General features: G+C 34.7%; 1 protein-coding gene across 1 annotated transcript in view; it reads right to left on the reverse strand.

Annotated features, from left to right (window-relative positions):
• Dhc36C (Dynein heavy chain at 36C) overlaps window positions 1–22,458 on the reverse strand; it is a 369,284-nt gene that overhangs the window by 149,760 nt on the left and 197,066 nt on the right. Inside the window, exons 26-28 of the mRNA XM_083142304.1 lie at window positions 21,798–21,969; window positions 20,864–21,043; window positions 2,319–2,450 (exon numbers count right to left, since the gene is read on the reverse strand). Of these exons, the coding sequence (XP_082998430.1) occupies window positions 2,319–2,450; window positions 20,864–21,043; window positions 21,798–21,969 (484 nt within the window). The remainder of the gene's footprint in view (window positions 1–2,318; window positions 2,451–20,863; window positions 21,044–21,797; window positions 21,970–22,458) is intronic.

Below are 22,458 nucleotides of genomic sequence, written 5' to 3' on the forward strand. Positions count from 1 at the left end.
GGCTGTAACATTCCATTCCTTTGCAGCTGTTACTGGTTGCCCGGAACGTGACGAGTCAACAAGGTTCACACAGCCTCCTTGAAAGAATGTGCACCACCTGGAGAAGGTGCTATGGTCCAAACAGTCTTCCCCATACACGCCCAACATTTCCCTGTGAATTTCACTAGGGCTTTGTCCTTTCACCCACAAAAAAAGAACTACAGATCTTTGCTCTTCACATGTTGACGACAATAACATGTGTGCCATCTTTGCTAAGTAGTTCACGCTTCTGCTGCAAGAGTTCTACCTGATTGAACAAATGACGTCTCTAGTGCGAACTTCAAACTTCTGTAAAATGTCAACGCCCCAGCCACAATAACATTGCGGGAAAAAATTGTTGTGCGATACTTAATGATCAACTCTCGTATATCCAGAAACATTTACCAAAAATGTAAGAATGCTGATAACTTATGTACAGGGTCTGGCAATATATATTTCCCATAGTAACACAATGCAGCTAGTGTAAAGAAAAAATCGTGGTAATTGATAGACAACATAATGCCACTTGTAACACAATAGCATAACATTGTAGATAGCCACCATTCCATGTTTTACACTCACAGAGTCGACAAACAAAATTGTCTATTACAGACATCAAGATTGCAGGTGAAATTGCCTGGATTCCTTCCTAAATTCTGCTCTTGAGTTACCCCCAGAGAAAGAAATTGCATTCAGTCAGATAGGGTGGTCTTGGAGACCACGCCATGTTCCTGAAACATGAGATGATTCTGCCTGCAAACACATTACGTAATGTTGCCATTGTTTCTTGAGCAATATGTGCAGTTGCTCCATCTTGTTGGAAATAAACTACAGATGGCCATATTGTGTGTTGTTCTGGTGCTCTTTCAGGTTTCCCAGTGTTAAACTGCTGTCGAAATTTACGTGGTGCAGCTACCATACTTTTAAAATATGCCTCCACCACAAAAACACGGTGTTCATAGGTCCAATGCTACATTGCTACAGAAATGGCATTCTTCGTGCTCTTAACTAGCATGTTCGGTTTCAGCCCTACTGTGGAGCCGTAGGGAATATCAACCTTTGAAAGTGGTAGGTATATATTGCCAGACCCTGTGTAAGGATCACAATACTTCAGTGTAATTGATACCGGAAATTGGCGTTATTTTTCTCTCATTTTTGGCCTTACGCAGAAGAAATTATTTTCGAAATGTTGCAGGAAATTTCTTCACTCGTTAACATAATGAAAGACAGTGGTGATAAATTTTGTTACTGAGCATTATTCTTGCATGCTGGTTTTACTTGCATAATGTGAGGGGTTCAGAACACAAATGGCATAACTCCACTTTTTGTGGAAATGGAGTTAGATGTATAACTTAGAACTGTGAAGTATCAAAATTTCAGTGCTAGAACTAAGTATCTCCTAAGTTTCAAATTCTTGCTCATAGAGGCACCACTATGTGCTCCAACAGTTAGCCATAGTACTAAGTTATTTAAATGTGCTTTTTTCACAAAAACTGTCTTGAATGGAGTTAAGCCACTTGTTCTATGACCCTTCTTATAACGTTATTTTTTGTTTTATAACTATGGTTTACAAGAACATTGTTTTAGGTGACTCCATGTCTCCTTCAGCTTTGAAGCCATAAATACAGAATTTACAGTTGTAACAATACAAAATGTAAGAATTCAACTGAGAGAATATTTTTCTCTACTATGAAAACAAATTCTCTTCTATATCCAACATTTGTGCTGAAATGTTCTTAGAAGTTTTCTGAAGAATATTCAGAAACCTATATTACATTTAGGTTCATGGGGCAAAATGCAGATCAAAACTTGCACAAAAAACAAATGCTGTGGGAATTATGCATATTAAGTATTTTTCATTAATTCTATACCAATATTGTATGACAAAATGGATTTCATGTGGTTGAACGCTATTAATATGATTCTCTCAAAAGTGGACATGTTGATATTATATTGCAAAATATGGTAGAGAGATATTTTTGCAAAGTATTAAGTATTAAAGTCGGAAGCCAGTCCAGCAGTGAAGTAACAAGTTCCCAAGTGTATTGGTGGCAGAGACCACCAAAATTAATAGGACCTCTACAAGTAAGTTAGTAACTTGCTCACATCTAATTACAAAATTATTGAAATCATTGTCAGCCGTTGCCATCCCAAGTGGTACAAAAAAAGTGGAAGGGCTCACAGACAAAATATTTTAATGAGTATGACTTGAATGCAAGAATTTGATTATTTGAACAATTAAAAAATGTGTCAAGAATGAATTAAAAGTAAACATTTCGGTAACTGGAACAAAAACTTACCTCAATCTGAGCTCTGATATCTAAGTCAGTAACAGTACTAAGATACTTCTCATCCCTGAAGTCATCTAGGAAACAGTCAAACAAATTCATCAGCGACTTAATAAGATTGGAGTCTGAGGTTGGTGACAATTCCTAAAATGAACAAATATATACTGCTTTAGTACTCAATATACAGATTGACTTCTTCATCTGTGGTTCAGTAGCACTATAATTCAGTGATTGATTGAATCGATTTATTTTATTTTGATTTTCTGCCACTATTGGTTAATTGCACTGATAAACAATGAAATACTCCTTTAAATAAAACTAAGTGATCTTTATGTATTCAGATGTGCTGATAACGAATATCGCATCCGTTTTCCTGTATCACCTAAGTTTTTTGCAGAACACCCAAATTTTATAATTTTATGGTTTCAGGTCTCCGCACCCAGCTCCGCTTCCAGCTTAACGTTTGTTTCCTAGCAAATGGATAAGAACTTTTCAGCGACCTTGTGTTTATGACTGGCACTTAATATATAGTGGAGGAAACATGTGACAGTAGAGAAATTTCCTGTTTCTCTGTTAAAATTTGTTCTTTTGTGGGTTAGCCGAGTCTTAACTTCCTTTCCGATAACTTCGCGAGTAGCCGTATTTTATGTTTGTGTATGTTCGTGAAATTGTGAATGTAATATTGTATAGTGAAGTGAAGTGTAAGTTGTATTTTAACAAAACGATAAGAGCATTCACATTTGTTTTTTTTAAAGAAATATATTATAAGTCAATGAATGAGTTCGCCATGTCACGCAAATGTGTGAATAACCCGAACTTGTTTTGTTATGTTTGCGGGGAATTTACTCCGAAGTCACAGAGAAATACTATCATTCCTATAGTGAACAAAGCATATGAGTTGTATTTTGGAAGTAAAGTAGACGAGGGAAAAAGCTGGGCACAGGTAAAATTTGTTGTAATTGTTCGAGAACTTTACGTGGTTGGCTTAATGGCACTCACAAATCAATGCCCTTCGGAAACCCTGTAATATGGACACAACAGAAAGATCATACTACGGATTGTTACTTCTGTTTAACAAACATACTGGGATATAGTTCAAAATCAAAACATTCTATATTTTATCCTGATGTTCCTTCAGCCAAGAAACCTACGAGTCATGATTTTATACCAATTCCTAAGCCTCCTAAAGAATGGACAGTGGATGAAACAGAACCAAGCAGTGCTTCTCCAGATGATGGACCCAGACCCTCATATTCAAACACCGATCCAAATTTTCCTGATCCAAATATACCTCACTTTATTTCCCAATCCGAACTAAATGATCTAGTCAGAGACCTCAACCTTTCTAAAGTTCAAGCAGAATTATTAGGTTCTCGTCTCAGAGGGTGGAATTTATTACAAGATGGTGTTAAGGTGTCATATCGGAAACGCCAACAATCACGGACACATTTTTTTTCTGTTAGTAATGAGTTAACTTACTACAATGATGTAGAAGGCCTTCCGCAAGAATTTGGAAGGAGTCACAACCCAAACGAGTGGAGAGTATATTTAGATTCATCTAAGAATAGTTTAAAAGTACCGTAGTATTGTTGCATAATGGGAATATATACCCATCAGTACCCCTTGCCTGTTCTTCCACCATGAAGGAAACATATGAAAGTATGGATACAATATTAAAAGTGATAAATTATGAAAAATATGGTTGGCAGATATGCGGAGACCTCAAAACAATTGGTATACTGTTAGGCATGCAATCTGGGTTTACAAAATTTTGTTGCTTTCTTTGCGAATGGGACAGCCGGGCAGAAGATAAACATTACAACATTGTGGATTGGCCCATACGAAAAAACTTATGTCCTAGAGAGAAGAGTGTTAGGAATCACCCTCTACTTGAGAAAGACCAGATTTTGTTACCACCGTTGCATATAAAGTTATGGCTGATGAAAATTTTTGTTAAGGCTTTGGATAAACACTGTGAGGGTTTTGGGTACTTGAGAAAAACATTTCCTAAACTCAGTGATAGTAAGTTAAAAGAAGGCATATTTATTGGGCCGCAAATCCGTGAGATCATTCATGATGACAACTTTGTGGAATTGCTAACAGAAAAAGAGAAATGCGCATGGTTAGCTTTCAGACAAGTATGCTGTAATTTTCTTGGAAATGTGAAAGCTGACAACTACAAGGAACTTGTTAAGAACTTGTTGAAGTGTTATCAGCGCATGGGGTGCAATATGTCCTTGAAAATTCAACTTTTTACATTCGCATTTGGACTTTTTCCCCCTTAACTTGGGCGCGGTTAGTGACGAATGCGGCGAGAGATTTCACCAGGATATTTCTGTCATGGGGAAACGCTATGCAGGAAAATCGGTACAGAACATGTTAGCAGACTATAGTTGGAACCTCAAGGAAGATGTTTCTGCTGGGAGTTACAAACGGCAGAGTTCAAGAAAGAAATTTTGAAAATGCGAGTAAAAATGTGTTTTTTTTTCATTTTTTTGCATGAAATTTGTTCATTGAACAGTCAAAATCGGTCCTATATATATTTTTTATTTTTTTTATATTTCATAGTTATTCACTTCAATATTTAAATCTTATTTCATGAGCAAACAAACAAAAATAATTTCAAATTTCGATGTATTATTACAAAGGGAATTAAATTTTTATTAAAAACAAAAAATGAAAATCCAGGGAAAACGATACGTGATACAGCATTTCTACTTTCAGATTTGGATTCAGCAGGGTCGAATTATAAATAATCACCTATTTTCGTTCAAAGGAGCAAAAAAAAGTTTGAATTTGTTCATCAGTGTTGTAGGACTGAGCCAATCACTATGCCGATGTATCGGTATTGGCCGATACCAGCGATATCTGAAAGTATCGGTTGAAATTCATCTACTGATACCAGTCGACGATACTTTTCTGGGATTTTGGTCTTTCATGGGCTCCACAATAATGACACACAACACTTTCGCAGTCTACTCGAAATTATGCAAAATTCAAACTTCTTTTTTTGGCACCAATTTTGCAGAAAAAACTGTATTTTGTGATTACATAACTTCCATTTTAATATTCTGTTGTAATTCTTGAGTATTGTAAAGCAAAGTTTATTGGTAAATTGAATCATATAATTGGAGAAAAATATTTATTGATCAATATTTTGAACAAATTTTAATTATTAGCAATTTTCAAGTATTGGTATCGGTGGAAATCAATAAAAGCATCAGTATCAGTTCAAAGTGGTATCGGCTTAGCCCTAGTTAATTGCAAATACATCGTGATAAGATGAAATAGATAAAGTTGAGGATGGATGGTGATAAGCTGAAGTTGATGAAAGGACATTCACAAACACATATGGACAGCACCAGGGTTGTCCAAGGTCCAGGAACCAAAAATTTCTAATGGGTTCTGCTGCAGGACTGGAACCTATTTTCTCGTACAATTTAAATTCGGTACAAGTTGCGTATTGTTTCATTGAATTAAAAGGTTCCTGGACTGAATTTAAATTCATCCAGAAAAAAAAGGTCCCTGGACCAAATTTAAATTTATCCAGAAAAAAAAAGGTTCCTCGACCATATTTAAATTGATCCAATATAAAGGTGCCTGGGCCATATTTAAATTCAGCTGGAAAAAACGTTACTGGACCATATTTAGATTCATCCTGAAAAAGGTTCCTGGACCGAATTGAAATACTTTAAACACATAAAGGTTCTTTATGGTCTAGAACCTATTTACAGTTGCTGATTTACTCTCCCGGATGGGAATTAAATTTATTTACAATTCCTGAACCTTTAACAAGCCTAGGATTGTTAAAGATCCAGGAACCCATACATTCTAATGGGTTCTATTGAGTTCCATAACAGGGCCAGAACCATTCTTCTTGCACAATTTAAATTTGGTCCAAGATACGTATTGTTTCATTAGAATACGGAACCTGGACCCTATCTAAACTGATCCACAAAAAAGGATCCTAGACTGTATTTAAATTGATCTGGGAAAAATGTTCCTGGACCGTATTTAATTTCATCCAGAAAAAGGTTCCTGGATCGTATTTAAATTTATCCAGAAAAAGGTTCCTGGACCAAATTTAAATTCAGCCAGAAAAAAGGTTCCTGGACCGTATTTAAATTGATCTGGAAAAAAGGTTCCTGGACCATAATTAAATTCAGCCAGAAAAAGGTTCCTGGACCGTATTTAAATTGATTCAGAAAAAAGGTTCCTGGACCATATTTAAATTGATCTGGAAAAAAGGTTCCTGGACCATAATTCAATTCAGCCAGAAAAAGGTTCCTGGACCATATTTAAATTGATTCAGAAAAAAGGTTCCTGGATCATATTTAAATTCATCCAGAAAAAAGGTTCCTGGATCGTATTTAAATTTATCCAGAAAAAGGTACCTGGACCAAATTTAAATTCAGCCAGAAAAAAGGATCCTGGACCGTATTTAAATTGATCTGGAAAAAAGGTTCCTGGACCATAATTAAATTCAGCCAGAAAAAGGTTCCTGGACCGCATTTAAATTGATTCAGAAAAAAGGTTCCTGGACCGTATTTAAATTGATCTGGAAAAAACGTTCCTGGACCATAATTAAATTCAGCCAGAAAAAGGTTCCTGGACCATATTTAAATTGATTCAGAAAAAAGGTTCCTGGATCGTATTTAAATTCATCCAGAAAAAAGGTTCCTGGATCGTATTTAAATTTATCCAGAAAAAGGTTCCTGGACCAAATTTAAATTCAGCCAGAAAAAAGGTTCCTGGACCGTATTTAAATTGATCTGGAAAAAAGGTTCCTGGACCATAATTAAATTCAGCCAGAAAAAGGTTCCTGGACCATATTTAAATTGATTCAGAAAAAAGGTTCCTGGATCATATTTAAATTCATCAAGAAAAAAGGTTCCTGGATCGTATTTAAATTTATTCAGAAAAAGTTTACTGGACCAAATTTAAATTCAGCCAGAAAAAAGGTTCCTGGACCATATTTAAATTTATCTGGAAAAAAGGTTCCTGGACCATAATTAAATTCAGCCAGAAAAAGGTTCCTGGACCGTATTTAAATTGATTCAGAAAAAAGGTTCCTGGACCGTATTTAAATTGATCTGGAAAAAAGGTTCCTGGACCATAATTAAATTCAGCGAGAAAAAGGTTCCTGGACCATATTTAAATTGATTCAGAAAAAAGGTTCTTGGATCGTATTTAAATTCATCCAGAAAAAAGGTTCCTGGATCATATTTAAATTTATCCAGAAAAAGGTTCCTGGACCAAATTTAAATTCAGCCAGAAAAAAGGTTCCTGGACTGTATTTAAATTGATCTGGAAAAAAGGTTCCTGGACCATAATTAAATTCAGCGAGAAAAAGGTTCCTGGACCATATTTAAATTGATTCAGAAAAAAGGTTCTTGGATCGTATTTAAATTCATCCAGAAAAAAGGTTCCTGGATCATATTTAAATTTATCCAGAAAAAGGTTCCTGGACCAAATTTAAATTCAGCCAGAAAAAAGGTTCCTGGACTGTATTTAAATTGATCTGGAAAAAAGGTTCCTGGATCATAATTAAATTCAGCCAGAAAAAGGTTCCTGGACCGTATTTAAATTGATTCAGAAAAAAGGTTCCTGGACCGTATTTAAATTGATCTGGAAAAAAGTTTCCTGGACCATATTTAAATTCAGCCAGAAAAAAGGTTCCTGGACCATATTTAAATTGATTCAGAAAAAAGGTTCCTGGATCCTATTTAAATTCATCCAGAAAAAAGGTTCCTGGATCGTATTAAAATTTATCCAGAAAAAGGTTCCTGGACCAAATTTAAATTCAGCCAGAAAAAGGTTCCTGGACCGTATTTAAATTGATCTGGAAAAAAGGTCCCTGCACCGTATTTAAATTGATTCAGAAAAAAAGGTTCCTGGACCGTATTTAAATTGATCTGGAAAAAAGGTTCCTGGACCATAATTAAATTCAGCCAGAAAAAGGTTCCTGGACCATATTTAAATTGATTCAGAAAAAAGGTTCCTGGATCGTATTTAAATTCATCCAGAAAAAAGGTTCCTGGATCTTATTTAAATTTATCCAGAAAAAGGTTCCTGGACCAAATTTAAATTCAGCCAGAAAAAAGTTTCCTGGACCGTATTTAAATTGATCTGGAAAAAAGGTTCCTGGACCATAATTAAATTCAGCCAGAAAAAAGGTTCCTGGATCTTATTTAAATTTATCCAGAAAAAGGTTCCTGGACCAAATTTAAATTCAGCCAGAAAAAGGTTCCTGGACCATATATAAATTGATTCAGAAAAAAGGTTCCTGGATCTTATTTAAATTTATCCATAAAAAGGTTCCTGGACCAAATTTAAATTCAGCCAGAAAAAAGGTTCCTGGACCGAATTTAAATTGATCTGGAAAAAAGGTTCCTGGACCTTAATTAAATTCAGCCAGAAAAAGGTTCCTGGACCGTATTTAAATTGATTCAGAAAAAAGGTTCCTGGACCATATTTAAATTGATCTGGAAAAAAGGTTCCAGGACCATAATTAAAATCAGCCAGAAAAAGGTTCCTGGACCATATTTAAATTGATTCAGAAAAAAGGTTCCTGGATCATATTTAAATTCATCCAGAAAAAAGGTTCCTTGATCGTATTTAAATTTATCCAGAAAAAGGTTCCTGGACCAAATTTAAATTCAGCCAGAAAAAAGGTTCCTCGACCGTATTTCAATTGATCTGGAAAAAAGGTTCCTGGACCATAATTAAATTCAGCCAGAAAAAGGTTCCTGGACCGTATTTAAATTGATTCAGAAAAAAGGTTCCTGGACCGTATTTAAATTGATCTGGAAAAAAGGTTCCTGGACCATATTTAAATTCAGCCAGAAAAAAGGTTCCTGGACCATATTTAAATTGATTCAGAAAAAAGGTTACTGGACCGTATTTAAATTGATCTGGAAAAAAGGTTCCTGGACCATAATTAAATTCAGCCAGAAAAAAGGTTCCTGGATCTTATTTAAATTTATCCAGAAAAAGGTTCCTGGACCAAATTTAAATTCATCCAGAAAAAAGGTTGCTGGATCGTATTAAAATTTATCCAGAAAAAGGTTCCTGGACCAAATTTAAATTCAGCCAGAAAAAAGGTTCCTGGACCGTATTTAAATTGATTTGGAAAAAAGGTCCCTGCACCGTATTTAAATTCATTCAGAAAAAAAGGTTCCTGGACCGTATTTAAATTGATCTGGAAAAAAGGTTCCTGGACCATAATTAAATTCAGCCAGAAAAAGGTTCCTGGACCATATTTAAATTGATTCAGAAAAAAGGTTCCTGGATCGTATTTAAATTCATCCAGAAAAAAGGTTCCTGGATCATATTTAAATTTATGCAGAAAAAGGTTCCTGGACCAAATTTAAATTCAGCCAGAAAAAAGGTTCCTGGACTGTATTTAAATTGATCTGGAAAAAAGGTTCCTGGATCATAATTAAATTCAGCCAGAAAAAAGGTTCCTGGATCTTATTTAAATTTATCCAGAAAAAGGTTCCTGGACCAAATTTAAATTCAGCCAGAAAAAAGGTTCCTGGACTGTATTTAAATTGATCTGGAAAAAAGGTTCCTGGACCTTAATTAAATTCAGCCAGAAAAAGGTTCCTGGACCGTATTTAAATTGATTCAGAAAAAAGGTTTCTGGACCATATTTAAATTGATCTGGAAAAAAGGTTGCAGGACCATAATTAAATTCAGCCAGAAAAAGGTTCCTGGACCATATTTAAATTGATTCAGAAAAAAGGTTCCTGGATCATATTTAAATTCATCCAGAAAAAAGGTTCCTGGATCGTATTAAAATTTATCCAGAAAAAGGTTCCTGGACCAAATTTAAATTCAGCCAGAAAAAAGGTTCCTGGACGGTATTTAAATTGATCTAGAAAAAAGGTTCCTGGACCGTATTTAAATTGATTCAGAAAAAAAGGTTCCTGGACCGTATTTAAATTGATCTGGAAAAAAGGTTCCTGGACCATAATTAAATTCAGCCAGAAAAAGGTTCCTGGACCATATTTAAATTGATTCAGAAAAAAGGTTCCTGGATCGTATTTAAATTCATCCAGAAAAAAGGTTCCTGGATCTTATTTAAATTTATCCAGAAAAAGGTTCCTGGACCAAATTTAAATTCAGATAGAAAAAAGGTTCCTGGACCGTATTTAAATTGATCTGGAAAAAAGGTTCCTGGACCATAATTAAATTCAGCCAGAAAAAAGGTTCCTGGATCTTATTTAAATTTATCCAGAAAAAGGTTCCTGGACCAAATTTAAATTCAGCCAGAAAAAGGTTCCTGGACCATATTTAAATTGATTCAGAAAAAAGGTTTCTGGATCGTATTTAAATTCATCCAGAAAAAAGGTTCCTGGATCTTATTTAAATTTATCCAGAAAAAGGTTCCTGGACCAAATTTAAATTCAGCCAGAAAAAAGGTTCCTGGACCGTATTTAAATTGCTCTGGAAAAAAGGTTCCTGGACCTTAATTAAATTCAGCCAGAAAAAGGTTCCTGGACCGTATTTAAATTGATTCAGAAAAAAGGTTCCTGGACCATATTTAAATTGATCTGGAAAAAAGGTTAAAGGACCATAATTAAATTCAGCCAGAAAAAGGTTCCTGGACCATATTTAAATTGATTCAGAAAAAAGGTTCCTGGATCATATTTAAATACATCCAGAAAAAAGGTTCCTGGATCGTATTTAAATTTATCGAGAAAAAGGTTCCTGGACCAAATTTAAATTCAGCCAGAAAAAAGGTTCCTGGACCGTATTTAAATTGATCTGGAAAAAAGGTTCCTGGACCATAATTAAATTCAGCCAGAAAAAGGTTCCTGGACCATATTTAAATTGATTCAGAAAAAAGGTTCCTGGACCGTATTTAAATTGATCTGGAAAAAAGGTTCCTGGACCATATTTAAATTCAGCCAGAAAAAAGGTTCCTGGACCATATTTAAATTGATTCAGAAAAAAGGTTACTGGATCGTATTTAAATTCATCCAGAAAAAAGGTTCCTGGATCGTATTAAAATTTATCCAGAAAAAGGTTCCTGGACCAAATTTAAATTCAGCCAGAAAAAAGGTTCCTGGACCGTATTTAAATTGATCTGGAAAAAAGGTTCCTGGACCGTATTTAAATTGATTCAGAAAAAAGGTTCCTGGACCGTATTTAAATTGATCTGGAAAAAAGGTTCCTGGACCATAATTAAATTCAGTCAGAAAAAGGTTCCTGGACCATATTTAAATTGATTCAGAAAAAAGGTTCCTGGATCGTATTTAAATTCATCCAGAAAAAAGGTTCCTGGATCTTATTTAAATTTATCCAGAAAAAGGTTCCTGGACCAAATTTAAATTCAGCCAGAAAAAAGGTTCCTGGATCTTATTTAAATTTATCCAGAAAAAGGTTCCTGGACCAAATTTAAATTCAGCCAGAAAAAAGGTTCCTGGACCGTATTTAAATTGATCTGGAAAAAAGGTGCCTGGACCATAATTAAATTCAGCCAGAAAAAGGTTCTTGGACCGTATTTAAATTGATTCAGAAAAAAGGTTCCTGGACCATATTTAAATTGATCTGGAAAAAAGGTTCCAGGACCATAATTAAATTCAGCCAGAAAAAGGTTCCTGGACCATATTTAAATTGATTCAGAAAAAAGGTTCCTGGATCATATTTAAATTCATCCAGAAAAAAGGTTCCTGGATCGTATTTAAATTTATCCAGAAAAAGGTTCCTGGACCAAATTTAAATTCAGCCAGAAAAAAGGTTCCTGGACCGTATTTAAATTGATCTGGAAAAAAGGTTCCTGGACCATAATTAAATTCAGCCAGAAAAAGGTTCCTGGACCGTATTTAAATTGATTCAGAAAAAAGGTTCCTGGACCGTATTTAAATTGATCTGGAAAAAAGGTTCCTGGACCATATTTAAATTCAGCCACAAAAAAAGGTTCCTGAACCGTATTTAAATTGATTCAGAAAAAGGTTCCTGGACCGTATTTAGATTGATGTGGAAAAAAGGTTCCTGGGCCATAATTAAATTCAGCCAGAAAAAGGTTCCTGGACCGTATTTAAATTCAGCCAGAAAAAAGGTTCCTGGATCTTATTTAAATTTATCCAGAAAAAGGTTCCTGGACCAAATTTAAATTCAGCCAGAAAATGGTTCCTGGACCGTATTTAAATTGATCTGGAAAAAAGGTTCCTGGACCATAATTAAATTCAGCCAGAAAAAGGTTCCTGGACCATATTTAAATTGATTCAGAAAAAAGGTTCCTGGACCGTATTTAAATTGATCTGGAAAAAAGGTTCCTGGACCATATTTAAATTCAGCCAGAAAAAAGGTTCCTGGACCATATTTAAATTGATTCAGAAAAAAACGTTACTGGATCGTATTTAAATTCATCCAGAAAAAAGGTTCCTGGATCGTATTAAAATTTATCCAGAAAAAGGTTCCTGGACCAAATTTAAATTCAGCCAGAACAAAGGTTCCTGGACCGTATTTAAATTGATCTGGAAAAAAGGTTCCTGGACCGTATTTAAATTGATTCAGAAAAAAGGTTCCTGGACCGTATTTAAATTGATCTGGAAAAAAGGTTCCTGGAAAATAATTAAATTCAGTCAGAAAAAGGTTCCTGGACCATATTTAAATTGATTCAGAAAAAAGGTTACTGGTTCGTATTTAAATTCATCCAGAAAAAAGGTTCCTGGATCGTATTAAAATTTATCCAGAAAAAGGTTCCTGGACCAAATTTAAATTCAGCCAGAAAAAAGGTTCCTGGACCGTATTTAAATTGATCTGGAAAAAAGGTTCCTGGACCGTATTTAAATTGATTCAGAAAAAAGGTTCCTGGACCGTATTTAAATTGATCTGGAAAAAAGGTTCCTGGACCATAATTAAATTCAGTCAGAAAAAGGTTCCTGGACCATATTTAAATTGATTCAGAAAAAAGGTTCCTCGACCGTATTTAAATTGATCTGGAAAAAAGGTTCCTGGACCATATTTAAATTCAGCCAGAAAAAAGGTTCCTGGACCATATTTAAATTGATTCAGAAAAAACGTTACTGGATCGTATTTAAATTCATCCAGAAAAAAGGTTCCTGGATCGTATTAAAATTTATCCAGAAAAAGGTTCCTGGACCAAATTTAAATTCAGCCAGAAAAAAGGTTCCTGGACCGTATTTAAATTGATCTGGAAAAAAAGTTCCTGGACCGTATTTAAATTGATTCAGAAAAAAGGCTCCTGGACCGTATTTAAATTGATCTGGAAAAAAGGTTCCTGGACCATAATTAAATTCAGTCAGAAAAAGGTTCCTGGACCATATTTAAATTGATTCAGAAAAAAGGTTACTGGATCGTATTTAAATTCATCCAGAAAAAAGGTTCCTGGATCGTATTAAAATTTATCCAGAAAAAGGTTCCTGGACCAAATTTAAATTCAGCCAGAAAAAAGGTTCCTGGACCGTATTTAAATTGATCTGGAAAAAAGGTTCCTGGACCGTATTTAAATTGATTCAGAAAAAAGGTTCCTGGACCGTATTTAAATTGATCTGGAAAAAAGGTTCCTGGACCATAATTAAATTCAGTCAGAAAAAGGTTCCTGGACCATATTTAAATTGATTCAGAAAAAAGGTTCCTGGATCGTATTTAAATTCATCCAGAAAAAAGGTTCCTGGATCTTATTTAAATTTATCCAGCAAAAGGTTCCTGGACCAAATTTAAATTCAGCCAGAAAAAAGGTTCCTGGATCTTATTTAAATTTATCCAGAAAAAGGTTCCTGGACCAAATTTAAATTCAGCCAGAAAAAAGGTTCCTGGACCGTATTTAAATTGATCTGGAAAAAAGGTGCCTGGACCATAATTAAATTCAGCCAGAAAAAGGTTCTTGGACCGTATTTAAATTGATTCAGAAAAAAGGTTCCTGGACCATATTTAAATTGATCTGGAAAAAAGGTTCCAGGACCATAATTAAATTCAGCCAGAAAAAGGTTCCTGGACCATATTTAAATTGATTCAGAAAAAAGGTTCCTGGATCATATTTAAATTCATCCAGAAAAAAGGTTCCTGGATCGTATTTAAATTTATCCAGAAAAAGGTTCCTGGACCGTATTTAAATTGATCTGGAAAAAAGGTTCCTGGACCATAATTAAATTCAGCCAGAAAAAGGTTCCTGGACCGTATTTAAATTGATTCAGAAAAAAGGTTCCTGGACCGTATTTTAATTGATCTGGAAAAAAGGTTCCTGCACCATATTTAAATTCAGCCACAAAAAAAGGTTCCTGAAACGTATTTAAATTGATTCAGAAAAAGGTTCCTGGACCGTATTTAAATTGATGTGGAAAAAAGGTTCCTGGGCCATAATTAAATTCAGCCAGAAAAAGGTTCCTGGACCGTATTTAAATTCAGCCAGAAAAAAGGTTCCTGGATCTTATTTAAATTTATCCAGAAAAAGGTTCCTGGACCAAATTTAAATTCAGCCAGAAAAAGGTTCCTGGACCGTATTTAAATTGATCTGAAAAAAAGGTTCCTGGACCATAATTAAATTCAGCCAGAAAAAGGTTCCTGGACCGTATTTAAATTGATTCAGAAAAAAGGTTAATGGACCATATTTAAATTGATCTGGAAAAAAGGTTCCAGGACCATAATTAAATTCAGCCAGAAAAAGGTTCCTGGACCATATTTAAATTGATTCAGAAAAAAGGTTCCTGGACCGTATTTAAATTGATCTGGAAAAAAGGTTCCTGGACCATATTTAAATTCAGCCAGAAAAAAGGTTCCTGGACCATATTTAAATTGATTCAGAAAAAACGTTACTGGATCGTATTTAAATTCATCCAGAAAAAAGGTTCCTGGATCGTATTAAAATTTATCCAGAAAAAGGTTCCTGGACCAAATTTAAATTCAGCCAGAAAAAAGGTTCCTGGACCGTATTTAAATTGATCTGGAAAAAAGGTTCCTGGACCGTATTTAAATTGATTCAGAAAAAAGGTTCCTGGACCGTATTTAAATTGATCTGGAAAAAAGGTTCCTGGACCATAATTAAATTCAGTCAGAAAAAGGTTCCTGGACCATATTTAAATTGATTCAGAAAAAAGGTTACTGGATCGTATTTAAATTCATCCAGAAAAAAGGTTCCTGGATCGTATTAAAATTTATCCAGAAAAAGGTTCCTGGACCAAATTTAAATTCAGCCAGAAAAAAGGTTCCTGGACCGTATTTAAATTGATCTGGATAAAAAGTTCCTGGACCGTATTTAAATTGATTCAGAAAAAAGGCTCCTGGACCGTATTTAAATTGATCTGGAAAAAAGGTTCCTGGACCATAATTAAATTCAGTCAGAAAAAGGTTCCTGGACCATATTTAAATTGATTCAGAAAAAAGGTTACTGGATCGTATTTAAATTCATCCAGAAAAAAGGTTCCTGGATCGTATTAAAATTTATCCAGAAAAAGGTTCCTGGACCAAATTTAAATTCAGCCAGAAAAAAGGTTCCTGGACCGTATTTAAATTGATCTGGAAAAAAGGTTCCTGGACCGTATTTAAATTGATTCAGAAAAAAGGTTCCTGGACCGTATTTAAATTGATCTGGAAAAAAGGTTCCTGGACCATAATTAAATTCAGTCAGAAAAAGGTTCCTGGACCATATTTAAATTGATTCAGAAAAAAGGTTCCTGGATCGTATTTAAATTCATCCAGAAAAAAGGTTCCTGGATCTTATTTAAATTTATCCAGCAAAAGGTTCCTGGACCAAATTTAAATTCAGCCAGAAAAAAGGTTCCTGGATCTTATTTAAATTTATCCAGAAAAAGGTTCCTGGACCAAATTTAAATTCAGCCAGAAAAAAGGTTTCTGGACCGTATTTAAATTGATCTGGAAAAAAGGTGCCTGGACCATAATTAAATTCAGCCAGAAAAAGGTTCTTGGACCGTATTTAAATTGATTCAGAAAAAAGGTTCCTGGACCATATTTAAATTGATCTGGAAAAAAGGTTCCAGGACCATAATTAAATTCAGCCAGAAAAAGGTTCCTGGACCATATTTAAATTGATTCAGAAAAAAGGTTCCTGGATCATATTTAAATTCATCAAGAAAAAAGGTTCCTGGATCGTATTTAAATTTATCCAGAAAAAGGTTCCTGGACCAAATTTAAATTCAGCCAGAAAAAAGGTTCCTGGACCGTATTTAAATTGATCTGGAAAAAAGGTTCCTGGACCATAATTAAATTCAGCCAGAAAAAGGTTCCTGGACCGTATTTAAATTGATTCAGAAAAAAGGTTCCTGGACCGTATTTTAATTGATCTGGAAAAAAGGTTCCTGCACCATATTTAAATTCAGCCACAAAAAAAGGTTCCTGAACCGTATTTAAATTGATTCAGAAAAAGGTTCCTGGACCGTATTTAAATTGATGTGGAAAAAAGGTTCCTGGGCCATAATTAAATTCAGCCAGAAAAAGGTTCCTGGACCGTATTTAAATTCAGCCAGAAAAAAGGTTCCTGGATCTTATTTAAATTTATCCAGAAAAAGGTTCCTGGACCAAATTTAAATTCAGCCAGAAAAAGGTTCCTGGACCGTATTTAAATTGATCTGAAAAAAAGGTTCCTGGACCATAATTAAATTCAGCCAGAAAAAGGTTCCTGGACCGTATTTAAATTGATTCAGAAAAAAGGTTAATGGACCATATTTAAATTGATCTGGAAAAAAGGTTCCAGGACCATAATTAAATTCAGCCAGAAAAAGGTTCCTGGACCATATTTAAATTGATTCAGAAAAAAGGTTCCTGGACCGTATTTAAATTGATCTGGAAAAAAGGTTCCTGGACCATATTTAAATTCAGCCAGAAAAAAGGTTCCTGGACCATATTTAAATTGATTCAGAAAAAACGTTACTGGATCGTATTTAAATTCATCCAGAAAAAAGGTTCCTGGATCGTATTAAAATTTATCCAGAAAAAGGTTCCTGGACCAAATTTAAATTCAGCCAGAAAAAAGGTTCCTGGACCGTATTTAAATTGATCTGGAAAAAAGGTTCCTGGACCGTGTTTAAATTGATTCAGAAAAAAGGTTCCTGGACCGTATTTAAATTGATCTGGAAAAAAGGTTCCTGGACCATAATTAAATTCAGTCAGAAAAAGGTTCCTGGACCATATTTAAATTGATTCAGAAAAAAGGTTCCTGGATCGTATTTAAATTCATCCAGAAAAAAGGTTCCTGGATCTTATTTAAATTTATCCAGAAAAAGGTTCCTGGACCAAATTTAAATTCAGCCAGAAAAAGGTTCCTGGACCGTATTTAAATTCAGGCAGAAAAAAGGTTCCTGGATCTTATTTAAATTTAACCAGAAAAAGGTTCCTGGACCAAATTTAAATTCAGCCAGAAAAAGGTTCCTGGATCGTATTTAAATTGATCTGGAAAAAAGGTTCCTGGACCATAATTAAATTCAGCCAGAAAAAGGTTCCTGGACCGTATTTAAATTGATTCAGAAAAAAGGTTAATGGACCATATTTAAATTGATCTGGAAAAAAGGTTCCAGGACCATAATTAAATTCAGCCAGAAAAAGGTTCCTGGACCATATTTAAATTGATTCAGAAAAAAGGTTCCTGGACCGTATTTAAATTGATCTGGAAAAAAGGTTCCTGGACCATATTTAAATTCAGCCAGAAAAAAGGTTCCTGGACCATATTTAAATTGATTCAGAAAAAAGGTTACTGGATCGTATTTAAATTCATCCAGAAAAAAGGTTCCTGGATCGTATTAAAATTTATCCAGAAAAAGGTTCCTGGACCAAATTTAAATTCAGCCAGAAAAAAGGTTCCTGGACCGTATTTAAATTGATCTGGAAAAAAGGTTCCTGGACCGTATTTAAATTGATTCAGAAAAAAGGTTCCTGGACCGTATTTAAATTGATCTGGAAAAAAGGTTCCTGGACCATAATTAAATTCAGTCAGAAAAAGGTTCCTGGACCATATTTAAATTGATTCAGAAAAAAAGGTTCCTGGATCGTATTTAAATTCATCCAGAAAAAAGGTTCCTGGATCTTATTTAAATTTATCCAGAAAAAGGTTCCTGGACCAAATTTAAATTCAGCCAGAAAAAAGGTTCCTGGATCTTATTTAAATTTATCAAGAAAAAGGTTCCTGGACCAAATTTAAATTCAGCCAGAAAAAAGGTTCCTGGACCGTATTTAAAGCCCAGCATTGGCTGAATTGGTTATGAATGAATGGGAAAAGAAAGTGATAGAAAAGGGAGGTGACAAAATGATTCTGTTTTGCAGATATGTGGATGACTGTTTTGGCATATGGAAGGGAACGAAGAGGCAGCTAGACATTTTTGCCAAAGAAATTCAAGATGAAGAAAGAGGGATATTATTGGAACTTGAAATAGAAGAAGAAGACAAGTTAAGCTATCTAGATATATTGATGAAAAGGAAAAGAGGACAAGAAATTGAAACCGCTTGGCATCAGAAGAAGTGTGCAGCAGGGGTATTCTGCCACAAAAGAAGTGATGTAAGTGAGGTGACAAAAATAAATTTTATAAAGAATATGGAGAACAGAATCAAGAAAATATGCATGAAAGAATGTGAAAAAGAAGGCAAAATAAATAGCCTATGGGAACAGCTGGAAAAGAATGGCTATGAGAAGCAGGATAGACTGGACATAAACAGAAGAAGTAAGAAAACTAGCAGGGGAGAATTGGAAGAGAAAGAAAAAGAGGAGAGAAGGTTTGGAATAAGGAGTATGGGGAAGACCACAGAAAAGATATGCAAAGTGCTTAGAAAAGCAGGAATTAAAACTTACAGGAAGGGAGGGAGAAGCATCTTAGGAATAGCGAGGAATGCTAACAAGAAAAAGAAAAACAGAGAAGAGGAAGAAGAAGGGATTATCTACGAAGTAAAATGTAAAGAATGTCAGAGTGTGTACATAGGAGAAACGAAAAAAAGGCTGAAAGACAGGTTGAAACAACATAGGGATGATGTACGACTTAAGAGAGAGAAAAATGCAATATTTAAACACACGAGAGAAACAGGACATGACATAGAGTGGGATGAGGCTAAGCAGATAGGAAGGGAGAAGAGAATGCTAGTGAGAAAATGGAAGGAAGCCAAGGAAATAGAGAAGAAAGGCGAAGAAGACACAATGAACTGGAATGGGGGACTGAAGTTAAACAAAGAATGGAAGAAGATGTTGGAAAGAGTGGAAAGGACAAGAGAAAAAGAGGAGAGGAGAAGGAAGAAAAATGAAGGGAAAAGAGCTTGAGATTAAAAGTCCAACCACATTCTATTTGGAAGTAATTGTGTTTAGCCTTTTAGGTGAAAGTAAAGTTGGAAAGTGAAAGTAATCTGCTAGAAAGTTCCAAACAACTTTCTAAATAGTCTGGAGGGAGTAATGTTTGTGTATATATATTACCCTTCTTGTTGTATCTGGTTACTTTTGTACTTGATACAGAGTCTGAAGAAGACCTTGCTAGAAGGTTGAAACGTTACGTTAGTTTATGTTTTTTAATAAAATAATTACTGCCTTGGTCAGCATATTTAGTTTTTCATAATCATGGAAACAAGGCTTAATGGAGTTATAACCATACCAATGGTGATATTCTTATTGATTTCTACTAACACCGATGGTCGAGTGAAAAAAAAGTAAAGTGCTCCCCTGTGCTTTGCACCACGCCATGAAGGTGTTAGGGCACCAAACTTTTTGATCATGCCCGAAGGTGGGGGTGATGTGATCCGAAAGTTGTAATAAATAAAAGTTATTCAAAATATTGATTAATATCAGCGTGTAAATATTGCACTCCAATTATGTACATCAAGGTTTTGGTTTAAAATATTCGAGAATAGCATCAGAAATAGTGCAAAATAAAAAGAAACTTCGAATTTTACACAATTTTCAGGATAATTAGACTCCAAGAAAGACTACATCACAATCGGTATAAGATGATTCCAGAAAGTGTCGGTTGGAAATAATTTACTGTTACCAGACAATACTTTTCCAGCAACTTGGGCCTTTCATGGGTTCTGCAAAAATGTTATACATGACACTTCTGCAGGATCTAATTATCCCGGAAATTACACAAAATTAGAAGTTCCTCTATTTTGCACCAGTTTTGTGTGAAAAACTGGGCATTGTAATTACATATGACATATTTTAATATAATTCTGGAATATTTTAAAGCAAAACTCAGTAAACTGAAGCATATAATCATAGTGGAATGCTTACACTATTAATCAATATTTTGAAAAACTGTTGATTAGTACAATTTTCAAGCAATGCTTGAATATTGGTATAGGTATCGGTATTAGTATTAGTTCAGCTCAGACCTAGTCAATACCAATAAAACACCGATCAATCTGTCCCACCCCTAGTTCTGTGCAGGCAGACCAATCTGTACTGTTCTTGCTCACTAGATACAATGATATGAACAATTTCAGTTTCTTCTTGTTTTGTTTTTTTTTGTAAGAGGAGTAAGCTCAGATGAAACAAAGGGAAAAATGATAGTACAAGGGAATGATAATTACTTATTTTGTTCATAACTTTATATTTTTTTCTCATGTAATTGAATAGAATTATTCAGTTACTCAACACTAACCCTCAGTCCACCTTTTTTCCTGTACATCAGTAACGGTGGGCAAAATCGGGAGAACATCTGCCTGATTACTTCTTTGTAATGGTCATCTAATTTAGGTGGCAATCCAAGTATCCAAGAAGTTACAAGTACTTCCCACCCCAAGCACACAGGATCCATATATATCATGCCACAGCGTGAAACCTGAAAATGAAAAGAGAGAAAATTTAGGGATCTTTCAGACTGAAGCAAAAAGTGGCATGTCACTTGGAAGCAAATTCTTAGTAAGTAATCAATAGCGAGCGGATCTTTAGGTGCTAAGAAAATTTAAAATAATTATTTTCTATGTTCTAAAAACAGCAGAAATATGTGACTAAGAGTCAAAAATATATTTATTCAAAATGACTGACTGACCTGCAAATTTTCATGTTCATGCACAGATCTAATTTTTTGCATAGTTTCTTCATAGCAGAGAGGGAGGTAGTGCTTACGTAATGTACAGAAAGTGTTTCAGAATTGGATAGAGATATTATCCCAAGTTTAATAATCACCAACAATTTGGCATATCGAGGCCCTTTTATTCATGTTCCTTTTCTTTCATGAGAAATATTACCACATTCAATTTGCAATATGAAGCTACAACAAATATTTCACTGTCAATGTTTCAGCTGTGCAAATGGTATCTAAAGAATGTTCTTTGTGCAGAGCCAAAATGAATCCACTATTTTACTTTTAATAAAGCAGTATTGAACATTCTAAAATGTCTTTTTTTTTAAAAAATATATATATATATTTTATTCCAAGAAACATCTTTGATTCATAAATTTTGAAACCTAACCCTCAAACTCCTAAGCACCATAATTGATTATTTCTAACTCTTCTTATGGTTTTTCTAATCATTTTTAATGGATGGTATTAGTATTACGAGAAGAAAATTTACAAAAATTAATCAGCTTACTGTGGCTGGGGAAGCTGCTTCCAAATCCATTGGTTCAAAGATCAGGTTAGCAGTCGGTGGAAGCATGATGACCTCGTTTGACATCAGACACAGCTTCTTGTTATCATCAAGGACAGTATTCATATTCTCTATCCACAATGCATCAACAGGACCATCAAATAGAAGCCACTTTCTGGAATGCAAAATTACGTAGGAACATTGTGCAAATATATCGATGAAGAGGAAAACATTAAATGCTAAGATGTTTTGATTGATTGAATTGGTGTTTTAAGTCCACTTTATGCACAGTAAGGTTAATCGGGACTGGACCTACAGTTTAAAGTGGGATCCGAACCAGGCCCATAGCTAGGCAGGGACCAGGGGGGACTCAGCCCCCCTGGCACTGTCGTCAGCCTCTTTGACTTTAGGTCATTAGGTAAAACTATTTTTTGTACAATTTGTTTGTAGTCAAAAGTGAAAATGCAGACAGTAGCTATTCCATTCATTCATCTTGTTTATGAGCCGAAGTCTAGGTAGAAGATTCTCTAGACTTTAGAAAGTTATTTTTTAAAGGAACTTCTTTTATCTGTACCTTCGCTGCTCCTTCCACATCTGCGTCAAAGGTGAACAGCTCTCAAATTTTGGGAACGAAGGGGGGTTTTATTGCTTCAGGTACTTTTCT

The sequence above is a fragment of the Lepisma saccharinum genome, chromosome 20 (genome assembly GCF_977018435.1).
Source record: "Lepisma saccharinum chromosome 20, izLepSacc3.1, whole genome shotgun sequence".
NCBI lineage: Eukaryota > Metazoa > Arthropoda > Insecta > Zygentoma > Lepismatidae > Lepisma > Lepisma saccharinum.